Raw genomic sequence first — 20,812 nt, forward strand, 5'->3', positions numbered from 1 at the left:
CCAAGACAGCCCTTTTTATCGTCTCCATCAAAGTCTGCCAACCCTGAGACAGTCAGTCAGTTTAATTCACCGGACTTCTCAGCTGTTTGTGTGCCGAAAATGCTCTGCACAGCAGTAAAATGGACCAACCAGCCAGTTGTGGACACACACATACTACAATGGTGCCATTGTTAGGGAGGCCAAGTCAAGCAACATGCAGACAGGGGCAGCGAGTGGGCACCCACAATTACTACAGCCAGATGAGAGTTCTGGCCAGCCTACACTGGTTGGTGGGAGCAGGGGCCAGGTAAAATCAACAAAACGAGCGCAGCCTCAACAGTTCATTTATTACATAGCAGAGTGGAAGTTGAGTTTCTGGATTCTGCCAGTTGGATAAAGTGCCAAAGTGCCCATCCCATGGGCTATGTAAACAACAGAACAGCAGTGGCCAACTCTATTATTTGGTGTTATTGCTCGCCAGCACAGTATAGCACTTCTTGATCCTGTCCTATCTAAATACAGACATTTGCCATCTGGGGATGTGCAGACTTTTTCGCTGATATGAAAGGAAGCATATTTGTATTAAATCCCACTATAAGAGCCTTTTTTTTTGTTTGTTTGTTTATTTCTTTTCTCAAGGGTCTGGAAAACCTTCTTCATATTACTACTCACCAACAAGAGAGGAGCCCAGAAGAGTACAGGTGAATATATTCCTTCTGAATAAGAGCTCTGTATAATTTGGTTGTTCTTCACAGACCCTCACTTCTTATTTGTTGCTAGTTATGTCTGCTCTCATTCAGTCCCACTAAAGCAGTTATTCTTTATACAATATTTTAGTCATCACTTTAATTACTGTACATACAACATACAGTAACATACGTTCAGGACATGGAGCATAAAGCAATGAAGACTGCACAAAGTGGCACAGATACAACTTTTGAATATTACTACATGTAAAATAATCACCTGCTCATTTGAGACCCTCTTGGCTTAGTAGTTAACTGTAGATGTGAACCCGTCCTTGGAAATCAGTGTTTTCTTCTAGGAGTGTTTGATAGTACTTTTTTTACAGGGTCCCTGTTTTAGATCCCTCTTCTTTGCTGTTTAAACCAGTCGAGAACAAGCAGCTCTTCCACCACAGTTGACTAATACAAAGAGACTGACAGGTATTCCACAGCGGATAAATGGCGATGCTGGGAATGACCCCGCACATCAACTATTGTCTGAGGGATAGTGAATGTGACTGCTGGGATTGTGATAGTCTGGGTGCATCTCAGGCACCTGTCACTGTGGGACACATCCATGTGTGCCCATTCAGATAATTGGCACAGTGAGGAGGAGGCAGGATGTGGGTTCACTTGTATCCTGCATGTATAAAAGCATTCATTACCCCACTTATTTCAGACAAACACAATTCCATCTACTTTCTGAACTTTCACCATTTACCTCAAAGCAGTTTTGCATTAGTCGCCACAGACATCATTAATCTTTATTACCTTTAATGCTAGGCTACAGGACTGTAATACAGTCATTTAACTCAAAAACTATTCCTTTAAGTAAAATTGAATAATCATGGTAACCCATAACAAACACCTAAATACAATCAAAATCTGTGCGTTCAGTTTTTACTCAGAATTACAGAAGATCAGCAAAAGTACTTAAATTTCCAAAAGTAAAAGTACTTTTTTGTTTTTTTTTTTGGTTTCCAGCCTGTGTATTATACAGAGGATCCAGGCAGGAGGAACTATGATACCTACAGAATGTACCTGCAACATCCCCATGGCTATGACGACCCCTACTTGGAGGAGGTCATCACCTACCCACCTACAGTCGACTACAACGCCCAGCCTCATAGACTGAAATCTACCGCCAACTATGTGGACTTTTACGCTAGCACACGGAGGCCTTCCTACAGGGCAGAGCAGTATCCGGGGTCTCCGGACTCCTGGGTGTAGATCTGCGTTCCGATCACAGTCCTCTCTCATCCCTGTTTCTCGTTTTGGGACGTGATGAAGGGCGTCTTCAACCCGCAGCAGAGGCAAAGAGCCGAGGAGCACGCAAGAACCAATAAATGTTTTCATGAACTTGGCTTTATAAGTGTGCGTGTTTGAAAGTTGTGTGTGTGTATGTGTGTGTGGTGGGGATTGAACAACACCAGATGGAACCATGGAATGTGTGCCAAAGAAGGAAATCAAGGAATGTTTTTTTAAATTATTTTTTATTTAGTAGAGGAAGATGGAATCATGCTGGGGCCCGTTGAGGAGGGTAATGGACACTACGTGCGTCCTGCTCTGTCTAGATGTTAGTTTTTATTTTCTTTCTGAAACTATTAGCTGTGATAGCATGGTGAAAGGTGTGAGTCATGTGACAGAGGGTCTGTGGTAAGAGTCAAGATGGGGAATATGTATGTGCTGAAGCCAAATGGATCATGAACTCATATCTGTTAAAAATGGAAAAAAAAAAATAATGAACTAATGTTAGATTGTACAGAGAGATCAAATTGTATCTGTACTAAATGTTGAAGCTGTGTAATGCCATGGAGTCTTGTACATTTCCTTCAGTTTATTGTAAATATAGAGAAAAAACATGTTACCTGCCAATTAGCACTGGTTAAAAAAGAAACTCGTGCCATGTTACATCTCCTTAGATGCATAAAAATACAAAGATATATGTGGACAGAGGTGACGTCATAACACAACCATGTTAAAATAATAAAAGATCAGTTTTGTTTTTTAAACTGTGTACTTCATCTTTTCACAAGAGTGTAAACACTTACGTTACCTGGTTACGGCCATGTTCTGTGCACACGAGGAGAAATAAGACTCTTCTCTCTTTTTGAACAGCTTTTTTTTTTCTCCTGTGGGAAAAGTGGTTCATTACAGTTACATGCACACACATACACACACACACACATGTAAGGGGAGGCCAATATTCAACCAGTAGACCTGGGTTTCATTAACTTCACCATCGCAGAATAAATCCCTATCAAAACTTATTGGTTGGCCCTGTGTTTACTCCCAGGCAGACATATTTTCGGATTAAAAAAAATGTTTTATTGTTTACACATTAAAATATAAGAAGTCTGGCATGTAGATTCTGAAGACAATTTAAAACCACATGGAATCTGAGTTGCACAGGTGGGTTTTCTTGAGTTAAAGTGTTTTAGCACCACAAGCAGTGGACAGCTCTGCCACCACAATTTACCCATATAAATAGTAAAGTTGGTCAACTACTCAAAAAAATAAATAAAAATCATTAAAGCAGCAGCAAATCAGCACTTTCAGATCCCAGGTTGAAATTATCTTAATATATTTTTTTTTCTGGAATGCATTTTCCCTCTATCTTAAAGGAGCCACACTTTTATTTGCACCATTAAATCAATCCAAAACAAAAACTATTGTGTGAGCCTGGTGTTTGAATTAATCTGTGGGTTTTCAGAGAGTCTCTCTGAGTAGAGCCAGTAGCTACAGGCAGATGATAATCTACAGGTATGTAGCTGAAATACAGCATTTAGAGATACACAGACAAAAACAGAGAAAGTTATCTTTATAGCTTACAACATATTAGGTCTCACCCTTCTTAGCATCTTATATATAAATTTACTGCATCTATGATGTCAAGCAGCTGACGTACAAGCTTGTTATTGATATTTTAATGGATCTAGTACCTGCCATAGTTAATAATATGATGATCTCATTACCACAAATTCTGAAGTTGTGGCCACATCATACTAACTCATCACCACACATGAAACCAGCTCATTCCCAAACCTTATTGTGCAAAAGGATTTTTCCCCCCTGAATGTCACCAGAGCGGCTCTGTACAACACTTCTTTGTAGCACCTGCATCTCAATTGGTTTTAGTACATGTGATTTAGCTACAGTTGAGCCAAGCCTGTGCTTTGACAGACAAAATAACACTGTCCTGAGTGGGAGCATTCAGTCAAAGTCCTGAAAGCACTAGAGATGCCAGTGAAATGCTAAATGACAGAGCAGAAGAGTCCACATAGGACACCTTTCAGACCCAGTTAGGTTCATTATTTGCAACCGCAGAAGCAAGTTTGTATGCCAGAAGTGATTATTTGGATTGACAACACATTGGTTACACACCCACAGTTGTGTTGATTTAATTTGGTTGATGAGATCAGCGTGGGTGTCTGTAGTCTGCGTTTGACTGACACCTCCCTGAGTCACTGTGTTTTGTTGCACTTCATCACGGCTTACGGCTTTGATCCTTGGACCCTTTAGAAACGAAACAAAAATAAAAGCACTGAGGCCTCAGTAAACACTGAGCGTAGAAACACCCAATCTCACCCTGAAAAAAAGCTTGATGAGATGAATGACGAGATGGGCCTGTGAAGTCTGCCAGACCTTTTAGACCCTCGGCCACTGTCCTCATAAGGCTGATGAAACTACAGTTGCATTTGTACTGCAGTTTTATTTGTTTGTTCATTTGTGTATGTACTGAATGTGTACTTTCATATGCCTTAACATGACAAAGTTAGTATTAATGTGTACTAATTGAAGCTGCAAAGTCTGTCTGGGAATGAAGGAGCATTTGGCTTTGGCCTGCTTGGATTCATTTAACATATAAGACTTTTTTCAGATTGCATTGCACGTATTGTTTTTCAAAATACAATGATCTGTTCTTCAAAAAGGAAAAGAATAAATGGGAACTTAAAGAGATGTGCATTAGAAATCCAAACCTTTAAGACCAATGTAAACATTCTGCCGCAGATTTTAGTTTCACTTCAGGAGTAAATACCCGACACCAATGAAAGAAACTCTCAATGGGCGTTTCTCTGTGGCCGCAGACTTCCTGCAGCCTGCGCGGCGTCATCTGCGGTGCAGCATAAAAAGAGCAGAGTGGGCGGTGAGAAGAGTTTCCGAGCTTCCTTTGCGTTTCTCTGGAAAGTTTGCTTCAGAAAAAACAAAGAAAAAAAACAAATCATGGTGCAACAACAACTCTCCAAATCTGGAGCGAAGGAGACTTCGTTGCTGAAAGCTGGCCACCCTCCAGCAGGTAAACTCGAGCTGTTCATTTGGTTTGATTTTTCAACATTAAGACTAAAAGCCTCGTTGTTTTTCACCACTCGACCCAGATAAACAGAGAGTCGTGCAGAGCGAGAGGAAGAGCCAGCCAGCACCCTTTGATTGGCCTCTCAGGCCTGTTAGACCTGTACACTCATACAGGCTCGGGTTCGAGCATGCACGTACCTGTCCTGTTAATCTGTTAGTGTTAGTGTTTAGTGTTAGAGAGTGTGTGTGTGTGTGTGTGTGTGTGTGTGTGTGTGTGTGTGTGCGCGCACGCACACGCGCGTGATGTCCATTATTAGTGTGTGTGTGACATGCTGGTTTAAACTGGGTGTAGAGAGACAATAGTTCATATCAAAATAATGTTTAGAGCGAAGGTGTTTCAGCCTCAGTGACAGAAATGCCTCTAGTGTTTCCTCAGGTTTGTCACTGCAGAGAATGAGCCTGAGGCTTTTTCCTGTTTTACTTACTAATTAACAAAACACCTGTGCACACACACTGCTGTGCCTGATTTATTTATTTTAAGGTAATATAAATCAAACTGTATCTTCTCTGGGTCAACAGTGAAGGCCGGTGGGAAACGTGTGGCCAAGAAAGGCTTGGAAGAGAGTGCCACCCATGGGACTCCGGAGAAGGAGCTCAAGAGGTCTGAAAAACTCAGGTAGGACATAGTCTGCATCTACAGCAGATAATTAATGGTTTCAAAGTATAAACTCCAGAGACCAACAAACTAATGTTGTTTTGGTGTTTAAGATGTTAGAATATCAAGCACACTTTGAGCATTAGAACTTTGTACATTACAGCTGAAATGTGCTTTAAGGTTTAGTAAAGCTCATGTATTTGGAACAGCAGGTCCTCTGTCACCTCCAACAGGATGCAACAAGTTAGCATACTTCTGACAGGAACTCTTGACAAGGTAAACAAAGCCTTTCCTTGTTTTTGTTTTTATTTGAAGTCAGTCATTACTTGCCGTTCCAGGTTTATCCCAGCTGAACAAACTGGATTAGTGACAGGGCCTCTGAGGCCACACAGCTTTGTGGATAATCGCACTCTTGCTTGACATCTTTTACAGCTGAGCCACAACTTTCCAGAGACACCGGTGAGCGTGAGGCACAGCAAGGTGCACCCAGCAATGGAGAAACCCCACTCGCCCCGAACCTTTTTCATCCAGCAGCCGAGGAAGTATTGAGCGCGTTGAGGAGGGTGCCATGTTATGTCAGTTATGCAAGACAAACATGAAGGGTTGGACGAGGTGGCGGCTGACAGGTTGCCTGTGACCTGTGGGATTTGCAAAAAGCTTTCATCAAACTCTGCATTTATTTAGAAGGAAGGAATGAGCTTTTCAGACTGTAATTGTTTGTGATATTATACATCAGCATTCAATGTGCCTTTTTCTAGTGTTGTAAAGAGGAGTTATATTTACCAGCTGTTGGAACAATAGTTGGCATTCTGATATAAGCATCTTTAAAGCAATGGGTGGGGTGGTATAAAGTGAAGCTTTTGAGACTCTTTGCTTTGTTCTGTTTTGCACTTACTAGATTTAATTAAAAAAAAAACATTGCATGCAATGGTTGTTGCAGAACGTTTATTTTATAGTTCCACAATTTCTTCTGCAGTACATGTCAATGACCCCTAGATGGCAGCAAATAGTTGCTTATAAACTTAAAACTAGTGGTTGTGTTGATTAATCTGAATTTTGTTTTTCTTTTTACATATGTTGATCATTTTGTACTTGTACCTATGCACTTCATGTGCATGAATCAGAAATGGCCACATATGTTATATAAAAGCACTTTTAAGTGATGTGGTACAATACTATTTAGAATATATATATGTAATGAGTGATATTAACATATTTATGTTAAGTAGTGAGTATACTGTTATCAGTATAATCACAGTTTTGTGTTACACTGAATGCAGCTGTAGAAAGTGTTACTTCATTCTGGCTGTGGTGCAGTTCACTGGTGCAGGCTTGTTTTCATGAACATAGGCCTGGGGTCTGTTGTCAATTAGGTGGATGATCAATTGGATTATAAACCTTTTCCTTGTTTCCCCCTTATATTCCTCAGTTGTGAAGAGTAAGCCCTGATGGGTGGAAATATGCAGAGGGAAGTTAAAACATCAACTTAACAAAGATAAGATTGAGTATAATGTCATGTTTTTCAGCCCCTTTCACTCAGATCATGATATATAGCAAAAGACAATATGAAAAGTGTTTTTATTTTCTGTTTTATTTAATTTCCATAAATGACATAATGTCCAGTTTATAGTAGTAGTAGTCAAATACCACACAAATTTCACATCATTAACCAGATTTGCTTAAAACAGCTGGAATCTTCAAACATTTTCTTTTCAAATGTTTTTGTTCACAACCAAAAAAAAAAGTGCACATCCTAAATTTTGTCCTGTGTACAGTATCTTATAGTTGCTTTCAGTATTTGGATCTATAGGATTTATAAGCTACCTGTGTGTGTGTGTGTGTGTGTGTGTGTGTGTGTGTGTGTGTGTGTGTTGAATTGTTTACTTCGCACAGTCCACAAACAATGTCTGCTGCTCGTTTGTTCACTAACAAAGTACACGACGATTGCCTTGTAAACACAATGTGCTGACCTCAAATTCTCTGTGATGCTCATGCTGTTCTCGAATGCCTTTGATACCATCTGTGTGTGAAGTTCAGAGACCTCTTTGGCTCTGTTTTGAGGATCGAAGCAGTTGGTGGTCTTCTGACTCGCCAACATGGTGCATTTCAGTGCCAGTGTCTGCCCATTCCTGGCCATCAGAGGATCCTCGCTGACCCTGTGACGCCCACCACACTACTGAAAAAACACAGCAAACCAACTGTACCTCACCACCTCACACTGAGGAGTGGGATGACTGCAAATATGTGGTCTGCAGTCCCAAAATGGCCTCCTCTATCACTATGGTAAAGTCTGTAGGGTTGCAGAATAATCATGATAAACTCCTTACTCTATATTGCTGCTTACACAATGAATACAACACACACACACACACACACACAATTAGTGTTTTTATAACATTGCACTTTTGTCAAACATCTCTTTTGTGCGACAGTATTTTCACATTAAAAAAGCAGTGTAAGTTAGTGTTACCTCATGAGGTCGCCATAGACTGGTGCACTGAGCAAGCAGAACAGGGCGAGGACGAAAGTCCTTGAAATGCAGAGTATTTAATAATCCAGTAGCATTCATTTGAAATTGTGAATCTTGTACTTGAATATAAGTTTATTAGCCACTACGAGCACAGAGAAGCTATAGTATATTGCATATTGTGTGCTTTATGAAATAAGGTAGAGAAGCCTATATATATGCCTATATGTATAGTACTCCTAGATTCAGCAGCATGCACAGAGCTGCTGTTTGCTTTTAGCACGGACCGAAATCAATTAGGCAAAATTTACATAAAAGCTTTGACTCGTGTTTCAGCCCATCCTCTTCTCATGTACATAAACGAGGAAGAGGTTGCACAGTATAATTATGAAAGCTGCTAACAGTGGGATGGTCATTTTAAATAATGGTATCATTAGTCTGTTTAAAATAAATACTGTACATTTTTAAGTAATCACAGGAAAGGTAGAAAAAAATGTTCTAAAATAAAGATATCACGATATAAAAATACTGCTCTGTTTCAGAGCCGTAATGCAAAGCTGCATGTTAATGGCGTTGCCAGTCCAGGTGTGTCATCTTACTTTTTATAACCTTGGAGGGTTTAATGCACCAATACATCATATTTTATGAGCAGCTTCATGTTTTGCATGTAAAACCTTGGTCTGGAAAGCAGAAACTAACTGCAGGGGAGAGGAGTACAACTTTATAACAGGAATAATAATTTGATGCAATGAAGAACAAATTTTTCAGTGTTGATCAATCTATTATTTTTTCAATTAATCTTTTAGTATATACATTAAAAGAAAATTAAAATATGCCACTGATTAGTAACATTTGAGAAGCTGAAATCAGGAATGTTTGTTATTTCATATGTAGGTGACTTTTTAATTAAATGTAAACTGACTTATTGATTAATCAACAAATCAATTCATCCATAGCACAGGACCTGCAGTTGAATAATGATGGCCTGGAAAAGAAAAGCTGTGACACCTCAGTGCTGTAGGCTGATTGCAGTATTTTTAGATGAAATACACTTAAATGTTACTACTTTGGATAGGTAATATGTCAAATAAACATCTTCATGAGCTTTCATTTGAATCTCACGGCCTATTTAGTCTCTTATCGGCATCTCATTTATAATTTTCCAGCACATTACCTGTGCAATCAGGTAGTTATTAGGAGGAGAATAGAGATGGTGGTAGGAGACATTTATAGTTTGGTTGTTTATTATATTGAATTTATAAGCAGTTGTGGATTAACAGAGAAATGATGGTGTTTCATTTAAATAAAACTTGCAGGAAGTCAGGGTTGGGGTTCATCAGCTAATTGAATTAACAAAATGTTGACTTTTGACCCCAGGAGCAGTGTCCCTGACCTCTGGCTCCATCCCCTGCACCTAACCCCTCATTTCCCTGCTTACATTGCAGGAATGAGGCTTAGTTGTCCTAAAAAACAGGTCAGTTCGCATATCTAGCATCCTGTCGTGTGTATGAGACATGCACAGAGAAGAGAGGAGGAGGAGAAGGAGGAGGAGGAGGAGGACTCCCAGCCCTGTGCTGATCTGCTCCCCTTGCAGATGACCTCATGCGGGGGAGCAGGGGGAGGAGCCCAGCCTCCCGGAGCCTACCTTGTTGGATGAAGTGGGGATTGAGTCCGTGTGGAGATAACGCTACAGGACCGGGAAAAGTTTTTTTTTCTGGTTCTCTAATATCCATGACATTTATCAGGTAAGAGCTTTTAAACCTTCATGAGCCGCCTGTGTCGACGAATAAGCCTCGAGGTGTCGGCTGCCCCGTCCTGAAAACTAAAGTTTGCTGAGGTTTGGTGATAAGTTTGGTTGGTTTGTTGGGAGCAAAGTCGCGACATGTGCGTGTAGCAGCCGTCAGACCAACAGGGCTGACAGCTCTGGGTAAAGTTATTGTCGCCATACTCTGTTATTTGGCTTTCGAGGACTTTTCTCTGTTGCTGCTTCTGAAGTTACTGAAATGTCACCGTCACCCGAGCTAACACCAGGCTAGGTTAGCTAGGCTAGGTTAGGTCCCACTGTGCCCCAGGTGCTTAGTTAGTTAGGGAGTTAGTTTAATAAGTCAGTCAGTCAAATAAGTCAGTCAGTCAGTTAAAAAAGTTAGTCAGTTAGTGAGTGAGTTAGTTTAATAGGTTAGTGAGTGAGTCAAATAAGTTAGTCAGTCAGTTAGTTTAATAGGTCAGTCAGTCAGTTAAAAAAGTTAGTCAGTGAGTTAGTTTAATAGGTTAGTGAGTCAAATAAGTTAGTTAAATAAGTTAGTCAGTGAGTTACTTAGTGAATTAGTTACTTATTTATTTAGTTAGGGAGGTAAAATGACCGCTGGTGTTGTCTTTTTACTTTATGTGCTCTCTGACTTTCCTTCAGAAAACGTGTGAAGGGTCTTGATGATGATTAGTGTGAAAAGCAGCAAATTGCTTCAGATGAAAGGAATAAGTTTGCCGGCGGAGATAGATTCAACACAAAAACAATATTTTCCTCTGATGTTCTGCAGTTGATGCTTATTTATTTATTTTCTTCCTACTTATTAATTGATCTCTTTCATTTACAAATGCCAGTGACTTGTTTTGATCCAGCAACAGTCAGAACCTAAACATTTGCGATAATATTTTTTGATAAGCCTTATATTGTTGTTATTTGGAGATTTTTAGACTGCTGGTGATCCGTGAAGCCGTGGCACACGTTTTTTCTGTTTTCTGACTTTTTATGGGCTACAATCTACAAGAAAAAATGGTACTAAGACTGCTAATTATTGTTGGCCTCCTTGGAGCCACAGAGGGGTCACCTGTTCACAATATGACCCTGCAGAAAAGCCTAATTTGGATGTCTCCGCAGACTTTCCTGAAGACAATTTGAAGGTACTTAGGTGGGCTTTTTGTGGATGGACGTCCTGCTCACCAGGATGCAGATGCAGTTCATTATTTTTCTTACAACAGTGTGGGCTTGCTTGACGTTAGTCTGTATTTTGTGATTGGATGTGGTGGTTTTGAAATCAAAACCCAGCCCAAGCTTAAGGCTGAAGGACTATAATCTTTTCTGCCCACAAAGATTGAACCATTGATGTTTGACCACTGGCTATATGTGACTATTGCTGTTTTCAGCAAATTTTCAATGGAGGAGTCCCTTTGTCACTCAGCCAGGTGTGTTAAAAATCAAAGCTCGTTCCCCTTTTGAGAAATCGCTTGTAAATGTCAAGATGCACCTTTGATCACTGTCAGCACATGAAGTCATTGATTTAGTCTGCTCTGAACAAGTGTTATGAAGTCTTCATAACCTCAAATTCAACGTTCTGCTTGAAAGAACCTGCCTCAACATTTTGCTAGTTCTTGTGTGGACTTACTTTTAGTCCTTCAAGGGCAATTCCACCGTCTCTACAGTGTTGATTGCCCATTTTAAACTCAACAGGTGGAACCAGCTTAGTTGGTGACGATCAAGCCGACTGCCACTTAAGTTAGAGATATTCAGCGTTAACTTCCTACCATAATTTCAAGCAATTTTACACTGATTATGGAACAATTATGGTGGATTTGCATGCTTTCTTGCTAAGGATAGGGCTATCCAGTGCAGTGTTATGAGATGTTTGTCCTACAGAGCACTCATCTTATTGTAAGTGCCAGAAGGGTCTGCTTCTCAGTCTCTACAGAGCCTGGTTCCCATAGGCCTCAGCCAGTTGGCCAGCAATAGATGCTGGCATCAGAGTCTCATTGTTATGGCTGAGGAGGGAAAGTTACTGAAGCTCGTGACCTGACAGCACATACTGAGTTGTTGCTGATGATGGTAGTCATGATTTTGTACTTTTGAAAGGGACTACTCGCTATTGAAGCACATGGTTATAGGAAAGATATATTCATAGACATGATTTGGGAGCCCTACTGTCAGCATGCATCTTAATCAGGATTGTTTTTGAACACATGAAGAATACAGTGGTGTAGAGATTGTTTCAATTTGGGATTCCAGGTCACTGCTGCAAACAAAATCTTTCCACACATATAATCAGCATCATGATGTTGTAAATTACATACCCAAGATGTTTTGCAAATTTATCCTGTTTGGTATGATTCCGATAATTATCGAGCACGTGTTTATTTTGTTCAGTTCATTTAGGTCAGTGACAGAGCTGTCATTTAAAGTCTGGTGAGTCTCAGTCCAATTTGTTTGAGATGTGAAAGTAAAGCAGAACAGCCACAGTGTTTTGTAACAGTAAATCACTGATAGTAATTTAGTTAAGTTCCTTTTTGAGTTTGTCGATAATCTAGCTATAGCTGAGGCGATTATACGTATGTATATTAGTAGGAATTTTATTTCATCCCCAGGACATGTTTATGTCCCAAAATCACTGAGGTGGTTTCAGCATGTTGCAAAATAACAGTGTAATTACACCAGCAGAAGCAGTTACCCCTAAGCTCCTGGAACTTGAACAAAGCGGAGGTTATTATGCATAGTTTTGTATTTCATATCATGCCAGGAGAGAGACACAGCCTCTTCAGTGAGGCACCTGAAGCCGTCACAAAAACCAACATTGCTAACAGCAAAATAAAAGTATGGCCATATTGTTGGTCCTTAACAGTTGCTGGTCTGATGGATCTAACTCAATAGATGGTGTCAAACCTACTGGCAGGTTGAATTGTGTAATGGCATTAAAGGATTATGAAAATTTCTTTAGCACGTTGCTTGCTTTACAGTTTAATCTTGCCACCTGCCTGCAGGTCATCTATTACAGTTTACAAAATCACAGCTGTGAACATGTGTACATAAAGCACGTAACAGCTGTTACTTCATTACATTTTTGTCAAGCCTTTTTGAAGGCTCCAGAGAGTGAGAGTGAGTGAGCACTTATGAAATTACATTACATGGACAGAGACAATTTTTGTGCACCATTACCTGTTTGGTTTGTAAAGCAAAAATAGTCCTATTAGACAGACCTTTTGAGAATGCACGTCAACGTGTGTGGATCTTTGCAGGTGGACACTGGCACTGGGTATGAAATTGTTGTGCACAATTTAATGTATTCCTGTCATAACAATGAGTTAGTGAAACTAAATTAGTTTTAGATTTTATTTGAGTCAGATGGCAACATTTCACTGCTTCTGCTATAACTGAGTCTGTAAAGGTCAGTGTATGTAATACACACAACAGTAACTTGTGTCTGGATAGATAATGTGTTTTTGTGCAAATCTTAGCTGCCCTCCTCCGTATGACGTTATGGCATATAGATCAATATGTCGTTCTTGCTTGTTCCTCTAACTCATTCTTATACACTAATTAATATCCTGATAAGTTGACTTGATTTGGATAGAGGGACTGGCTAAGAATAAACCTCCACTTCAGAATTGACAAGTGGTGATGACAACTTATCAGCAAAATGCTTTTGTGGTCTGAGGCCTGCTGAATGTTTACTGGCTTGAATCCTCGCCTGCTAGACGTGACGTTATATTTCAAGTTTGGCATATTGCTGTAATTTTAATGCTGATTCGTTTATTTGACTTGATCGACAAATCTTAATATGAAGGGAATCTCTCCCAGCTTTTGCAGAAACTTCCTGTAGACTTTAAACACTGCTTGTTAATGTTTTACCCTTAATCAAATACCAGGCTTCCTGGGAAATGTAGAATTGTGTGTAAGTCAGAGTGATCCAGCTATATTTATTTTTACTCCAAATGTTCATTAAAGCTTGATTACTTTGGTAGTAATAGAGTGATTAAGTTTAATCAACAGTATTAATGCAGCAGTAATAATGACTGTACCTCTGATTGTTGTAGCTCAGTGTGCAGTTTAACCTGCTATTGGTTGATGATCTCAGGGGAGAGGGCATTGTTGCTGTGAGGAGTGTGTAGTTGTTGTGGAAGGAGGTCTAACTAATCTGACAGAAAAAGAAAAGCTCTGAGTGGAGAAACTGGTTTTCCAGTGCTTAAAAGACAGGTCCATTGCACACGTTAATCCATAAATCCATGTTACACACGGATCTGTCAAGTTAAATTAATGTAGGTTATATTTAAGCCTATGGCTAGAAGTTGTGATTTTAATCTATGTGAAGCAGTAAGGGTAATATTTATTTGATGAGGATGTGCAATGGCTTGTTTTATTCCAACATTTTAGTTTCAGGTTTAGTCAGTTTCCCCGGCCTGGGGTGTAACTCTAAATAAAGTGCAATGTCTGCCCTCTTAAACATGCCTTGACACTTCTGGGGCAACACTGCTGGGATACAAAGACCCAGGTTTACCCATTACCACTGCTGAACCAGCGTGTAGGCCTGTTTCTGGATTTAATCATCAGTCACATCAGACAGGATCAAGGACAAATGGCCTCAGAGGGCAAATTACAGTACTTTTCCCATGGTAATGTAATGAGTAGATCAGACTTTTTATCCTTTTTGATTTCATGCTGAGCCATGTTGCTAGTCCTGCTGAATAACAAACTGGCTGTGCCTCATGCTAGACCTTTGAATCTGCCCATGTCAGGGATGGGACAGTGCTTTCCCCACCAGGTAAAGATATATAATCACAGAGGTTTATTTGAGTCAACATCTGCATGTTTTTCATCATTAGTTCAAAAGAGAATTTGAAGTTTGTTATATTCTGCCCCCTGCAATAGCTACACAGTCATGTTTACAAACCACATCATGTCATTGCAAAACAACTCATGGTGCTGTAGTTATGATGCTGTTGTTCTACCAAGTGGTGCACAAAGCTGCTGATAAAAGTGTCCTTATGTCATCTCTTCTAATGTCACATAAAACTCTTTTAGACAAGTCCATGAAACCCAGCACTTTTCTTGACAGTATCAGAAGCCTTTTAGCAGTGTAAGATCATTTTTAGCAACCTGGGCTGCAGTTCAACTGCAGGAATAGTGTTCAGGTTTGTCATATTTTCCAGACATTCCTCATAGTACTTTCTGATGGCACGGATGGCTCTGGATGGAGTTTGCATTGCTAAGCGTTGCTAAATGGTCAAGCACACGCCTTGAGGCTGCTACAACATGTGTACAACATTTATTCAGACTGAGCTTTTCATACAAATGGCAACCTGAGAGCACTGTTTGGTCTACATGCCAAAGGGGGATGTGACTGGGGTTCCTCTTTGTGGAGGCTCTTGGTGTGTATCAGTTTTGGACAATCTGAAACAGATTATTTGGCCTGCTTGTTGCACTGTTATCTGTCTCATATTAACTTTGAGAACCCATGCATCAAGTTACATGGATTTTGAAATGTTATACTGCTGCTACTTTGCATTCAAGGATTTACTAAAAGAAGTGAACAGTGGTGCTGCATACGCTACTGATTAGCTTCATTGGACTTTTCTTTTTTATATTAAATACATATTGTGCAATTTGGGCTGCCACTATACAAAGGATAGTTTGTTAAGCAATTTTTTTTTCAAGTTGATGGGACAATGTCCACATCATATCTACATTGTCTTTATACTTTGTCAGCTATAAGTGTTCCAAGGTAGTTCCCTTTTTGCTCATTATAAGATGAAAGCATGCTTCGCGTAGACTAAGGGGAAAGGCTGTGCAGGAAGTACTTGTGTCAGAACGGTAGACTAGTTACATAAAAATGTCTGTTCTTTTGTTACGTCCCTTCCACTTGAGTTAGTGTGAATAACAACCTTTGCTTACAATGGCTGACACCAAGACTGTGCTGTCCTCTATACCAACCTACACTTCCTCCTCCCATTGTTTATGGATCACTTGAACTCTTGCTCTAGGCTTGGTCTATTTCCTGCAGTAGGAGAATTGACAACTGAAGAATAGATAATTATGGAGTAAACAGGAATGTTTTAAAATATTTGATGACTTCTTGGCAGTGTTTATTAAACAAGCTTCAAGGTCAGCCCATGCTGTGAATTTCCATGTTGCTGTGACAACAGTATGGAAATAAGAGAGTGACCATTCATGTAGAATCGGTTGGTAAAGAGAGCTGGCAGGCCGTCTTAACAGGAAAGAGATCAACGCATAGCATGGGAAATAGCTGTTTCCAGCCATCCTGGAAGAGTGAAGTTGATCTGAGCTTAAGGCTGCTCTCTCTATTGTCTCTACCTAGCAGAGGACAAAGCATGTTTTTAACACACTGCCAATGTATGTGAAATGCTTCCCTGCCTGAGGCAATTGTGGGAAACAATCCTATTTGTGTTCTATATATAGCCATCTTCTCAGATGGCTGTGGTATAGCAAGATAGCCCTATTAATCACAGGTCACAACAGTATTGTGCAGGTGAGGATCTAATTTTACAACCTATATGGATTTGAGCTCTCATCAAGTCGGAGGTGACCTGGAAAACAGGTCTCCAAATGTCTCCGTAGACTGCAGTCTCTTTCATAGTTATTCTCAACTCTTTTAAGATAAAGAGCTGAAAATGCCAGGATGGGGGAAGGATTCTTAATGTCACATGTTATTGTCCAAATATAATGATGTGTCTTTACTGTGTATCCCTTCAATTGCTTTGGTATTTTGAAGCCTGCCCAAGCTGTTGTTCTCTTCAAATAAAAGATGTAGATTTTGAGAGTGTATTTTGTCCAGTCAGCCAGTGTGTGTCCTCACAGGCCAGTGAGGCACTGTGGGATTTTCATTCCTTTGTTGTAATATTTAGAAACCCCTTTTTAGGGGCCATAAACTTTAGCAAAGCTTAAATGCATTGGGTTGAACCTCACATTGAAGGCTTGAGGATGCTACATGCCCATCTTGCTGCATTGCTGCTGGACACTTTCTTTTTTCCAAAGGTTACAGTTATATCTCTGCCTTTACCTTTACCACCTAATTTAAGTACAAAAATAACATTACCCTGATACAAACCCATCTGTGGCTTTCTGTATCCTGTGCACAAAGTTATGTAGCAATTGGTTCTAGATAGGCTTTTATTTATGTAATGTTCAGGCCTCTGTTCTCCACAAAACATAGGCTTCAATTGGCTAATAGAAATATGCCTCAGGATAATGAGTGATGTCGAGTAGAAGATGGGTGAAGAGGTAGTGTCTCATTCTCAGACTGGGAACTGACTGTGTGTGTCTGGAGGAGGGGGATGGAAGGAATTTGTCATGTTGGCTTTTGGCGTTGCAAGAGGGCGTTTCTCATTTCCTTTGGGTTAACTTGGGTGATGTTTATTGTTACTGTGGAGATGAGCAGCCAGCTCCCACACAGCAGTCAGTGGTTCAGCTGACCAGGAAAATGCACTGCACTCTATCATGCTGTGCTGCCATATAAATCTAGACATCACACCGGAGCTACACCCTGCTGATGTGCTCATTGTTATCATGGCAAGACTGATCACATTCAGAACTTCGGGCATTTCAATCAGCTTCAGATTTGCAAATGATAACTATTGATAACCATCACATCATTGCTGTGCTTCATAGTTGCTAGAGTAGCTGTAGGCTCCTCACCCTGCTAAAACTGGTTTTGTTTATTTATTTATTTATTTTCAAACCTTGTACAGTACAAAGTGTTGTGCAGCCATCAGTGTCACTGTAGTCTTGTGATCTTTCTGTGCAGTACTACAGTAGTGGTACTTTGAAGACTAGAGTATGTTCTGAGCAATGTTTTGAGTAACTAATATTTTAATATAAATAAATTAATAGTATATCTGTATTGTTTTGTTTTTTTTAAGGTATTTGTAAAATTGAGATATTTTTAATTTACTCTTAGCACCAAATTTCAAAATTTTAGAGCACATGTTATATTATTTGAAAGATAAAAAGGGCACAGACAGGGGGTCTTGCTGTGTGTGTGTGTGTGTGTGTGTGTGTGTGTGTGTGTGTGTGTGTGTGTGTGTGTGTGTGTGTGTGTGTGTCTGTGTGTGTGTGTGTGTGTGTGTGTGTGTGTGTGTGTGTGTGTGTGTGTGTGTTTCCCTCAGTGAATGAAAGACAAACTCAGCAACCCCATGTTACCTTGAAACTACATTATTGAGGTTGATTTAAAGTTTGACTTGCTGGAGTAAACTCCCATGAAAAGTTAATTTTTTTTGACCAGTCAAGGCTGAGTTGAGATGCAGAGGCTCATTGGGGATTTGCCCCGTACACCTCCACCTCCCACAACTGTTTCAGTGAAGGCTCTGCTTTACAGAGTTTCATCTGACACCATCAATGATGAAAAAGCACAGATCAATATCCTCCCTCACAGCAGCAGTAAGAGGACCTAGATATTTAAAGCCTGGGTTCTGGGGTTGAGGGCTCAGTGCAAGGACTGTGTGTTTTGTTTTCAGAAGGCATACCCTTATTTGGTTGAAACCATGCTTTTCTCTATATTGGAAAGATTGCTCTGCTGCTATTAATACAGCAGGGTACACTGCAGCAGCCTGTATTGTGTTTAAGGGGTTAGAAACCAAAAGCCCCACACAATTAACTGCTTTAGCTGCTGCTGTGTTTAGTCAAGTATGTTTTTACCAATGTCCAACTGCATAGGACTATAAATAATTCCAAAGTAAATAAGGTTAGACCTTATGTTCATGTTATACCGTTTAACTATAAAGTTTCAAAATGCACACGAGTATGAGAACAACCATGGAAACCAATTGCAGATGCCCAAGTTCAGCCAAATAGCATCAATTGCATGTGGAATTCTGGGCATTTGACAGAGTGTTTTCCTGCATAACAAGATAACAAGGCCTGTCCATGGCTGTTTAAATATTAGAGCATTCTTTCCATGTGCCCCTCTACCGATGACCTGCAAGATTTGGAGTGCTGTGGGAAAACTCCTGAGTGGGTGCCAGCTAAGCAGGAGAAAATGTGCATATACACTGGTTTGCCACTGCTGTTAGGTTTTTGAGGACACATTTTGTATAATTTGGTTAGTTTTAAAAATACCCGTGTATGCATGTATTTGAATGATTTTATTACTCGTAGGCAAAAAGAGAAAATGCCCTCTTTTTTATAACATGAATAGAAACAGATCTGTTTGTGTTTCTGTATAGTGACTATATTTTTCTTGTGTGTCAGTGTATGCATTTTTGTTGTCATGACTGTGAGCGACTTCTTTGGCTTTTTTTCTCTTCCAGGGACTCTGCAGAGAGAATTTCAGGCATTTTGCAATGTTCAAGGCAGTGCTGAAGAAGAACAGAGATGGAGGCAAGGGGAGCAAGAAGGATACAGGTATGTGGAAAGCTCCATGTCTGAGGCCGATGTGCAAACAGGTTTGAAAACGTTTTCTTCTAGCAGCTAGTTTTATGTATTCATAATTCACATTAAAATTAATTTTGTTGAGCTTAATCAAAACAAACAAAAAACATGCATGTGTGGAGTATGTAGAGTTTGTGTGTGTTGAGTAAATGGCAAGGTAAAACTGAATCATGACAAAAATCACACACACTTTTCCCTACTTAAAAAGATCCTTCCATAACGCTGTTTAAACGTGGTTGTAAACACTGTCACCATAACTCAAATGGATCTTGAGTAAATACTTTTCTGTTCTAGATGTGCGAAAAAGTTATTGGCTGTTTAGATGAAGCTTTTCATTGCAGATGGGGTGGAAAGCCAGGATTTACAATGCAATTTAAGATACCATGCTGTAATGCTAAAGACTAAAAAACATATGGATGGTGTGACAACTGTGTATGCCACGACCAGGCCGCTGGGTCTTTGTCATCTAAACTTCATAGAACCATAATTAAGTCTATGACTCTCAGTCGAGTGCAGTGCATCGTTTTTAACTTTTGACTGTAGAGACAGTGTGAGTGTTTGTCATAACCAATCTTCTTTCCCCTTGGAAATCTGTAGCATTTAACATGACTAAACATGAGTCACTCTGCAGTATATTGTTGGCCAGTCTCTTGCTAATACAGTGCCACCCCCTTCAATGACGTTTCTTAACGTAACAGAATGACCATTAATGTAACAGAATGACCATTAATGCATATATCTACCAGCCTGCACTTCCTTAGACACTTCAGGACTGGCTTGGACATGTAGGCTGGTTCAGTTACTATATGCCTGTCTCACAGCTCTGCTCTCTTTGCCTGTGTCTGATGTAATTGTTTCCTTCGACAGTCAAAGCTGAAATTAAAGGGGAAAGAGTCTGGCTTACTTTACTTATCAGTCATCTCCCTTGCTCTCCAGGACAGTACAGAGGGAGAATCCAGTATTGTAGGGTTGGTTGTTCCATGTGTGAATCACTGATAATCGCTGTTAACAAGGCACACACAGCCTCACCCACACATCCTTAAGTGTAGGAGGTTATGTGTATGTGAGGGCTGACAGCAGCAGAGTTTTATGGCGGGATATAGCTCCTTTATCCCAGCCCCACTCTCCCAGTTGAACCCCATCCATCAAGTCAGAGTAGTTCTGTCTCCCTTTCTCATGCTGGGACAATAAAATCTGCTCATTCCTCTCTGTTGTTTAAGGCTCTTAAGACAGATGAGAGGTCACAGTGATACAACATTTAGAAGTGGTCACTTTGTCCCACCTTTGTTCCTGCATAGGGCAAAAAGCTCTACGGCATAATTGTTGGTGTGAAATTGTTGCCACATCACTTGTAATAGCCTGTAGTGAGTAGGCTAGGAGTTATTTCTTAAATCATCCTAATTATGGTTCTAGAAAGATCTTGAATAAGATTTTGACGAGTTAAACATAGTACTGTCATTTCAAATTGTAGGTTGTAGTGAAGGTGTTTCATTGCATATCATACCACCCTGTTGTCCTTGTTTGGTTTCAGGTCCTTTCTGGGACCC

The 20,812-nt window shown here is 40.1% G+C and overlaps 3 protein-coding genes and 2 long non-coding RNA genes across 19 annotated transcripts in view; 3 read left to right on the forward strand and 2 right to left on the reverse strand.

Moving 5' to 3' along the window:
* LOC113123037 (plakophilin-4) overlaps positions 1-2,716 on the forward strand; it is a 69,617-nt gene extending 66,901 nt beyond the window's left edge. For 10 of the 11 annotated variants that reach the window (XM_026294772.1, XM_026294775.1, XM_026294770.1 and 7 more), the window contains 2 exons: positions 619-680; positions 1,689-2,716. In XM_026294772.1, coding sequence (XP_026150557.1) covers positions 619-680; positions 1,689-1,934 — 308 coding nt within the window. In that variant the 3' untranslated portion in view covers positions 1,935-2,716. Of the gene's footprint in view, positions 1-5; positions 598-618; positions 681-1,688 lie in introns of those variants that run through there. The other variant, XM_026294779.1, reaches the window with a different exon arrangement.
* On the reverse strand, positions 2,313-2,817 carry LOC117152792 (uncharacterized). The gene is made up of 3 exons (XR_004463348.1): positions 2,761-2,817; positions 2,573-2,621; positions 2,313-2,419 (listed from the first exon to the last, which is right to left on the reverse strand). It is a non-coding gene; the product is annotated as an uncharacterized LOC117152792 (long non-coding RNA).
* Positions 2,818-4,087: 1,270 nt separating this feature from the next.
* On the reverse strand, positions 4,088-4,809 carry LOC117152796 (uncharacterized). The gene is made up of 2 exons (XR_004463359.1): positions 4,685-4,809; positions 4,088-4,220 (listed from the first exon to the last, which is right to left on the reverse strand). It is a non-coding gene; the product is annotated as an uncharacterized LOC117152796 (long non-coding RNA).
* Positions 4,810-4,832: 23 nt separating this feature from the next.
* On the forward strand, positions 4,833-6,580 carry dap1b (death associated protein 1b). Of its 2 annotated transcripts, none has more exons than XM_026295676.2 (4): positions 4,833-5,001; positions 5,577-5,673; positions 5,862-5,928; positions 6,085-6,580. In XM_026295676.2, exons 1-4 carry the CDS (start codon positions 4,929-4,931, stop codon positions 6,199-6,201), a joined length of 354 nt encoding a protein of 117 aa, XP_026151461.1. In that variant the 5' UTR covers positions 4,833-4,928; the 3' UTR covers positions 6,202-6,580. The 2 variants fall into 2 exon arrangements, with proteins under 2 accessions (XP_026151461.1, XP_026151462.1); XM_026295677.2 differs by having other exon boundaries at positions 5,865-5,928.
* Positions 6,581-9,744: 3,164 nt separating this feature from the next.
* tanc1b (tetratricopeptide repeat, ankyrin repeat and coiled-coil containing 1b) overlaps positions 9,745-20,812 on the forward strand; it is an 87,079-nt gene continuing 76,011 nt past the window's right edge. For all 4 annotated transcript variants that reach the window (XM_026294856.2, XM_026294857.2, XM_026294858.2 and 1 more), the window contains exons 1-2: positions 9,745-9,864; positions 19,145-19,238. In XM_026294856.2, coding sequence (XP_026150641.1) covers positions 19,178-19,238 — 61 coding nt within the window. In that variant the 5' untranslated portion in view covers positions 9,745-9,864; positions 19,145-19,177. The remainder of the gene's footprint in view (positions 9,865-19,144; positions 19,239-20,812) is intronic.

This window comes from Mastacembelus armatus, chromosome 21 (assembly GCF_900324485.2).
Source record: "Mastacembelus armatus chromosome 21, fMasArm1.2, whole genome shotgun sequence".
Lineage (NCBI taxonomy): Eukaryota > Metazoa > Chordata > Actinopteri > Synbranchiformes > Mastacembelidae > Mastacembelus > Mastacembelus armatus.

Bases quoted from the DNA above. Each gene is read 5' to 3' on its own strand.
- dap1b (XM_026295676.2), top strand. From the start codon at position 4,929: ATGGTGCAACAACAACTCTCCAAATCTGGAGCGAAGGAGACTTCGTTG. The intron at 5,674-5,861 runs GTAGGACATAGT...TATTTGGAACAG, and splicing joins AAGAGGTCTGAAAAACTCAG to CAGGTCCTCTGTCACCTCCA. The intron at 5,929-6,084 runs GTAAACAAAGCC...CATCTTTTACAG, and splicing joins TGACAGGAACTCTTGACAAG to CTGAGCCACAACTTTCCAGA.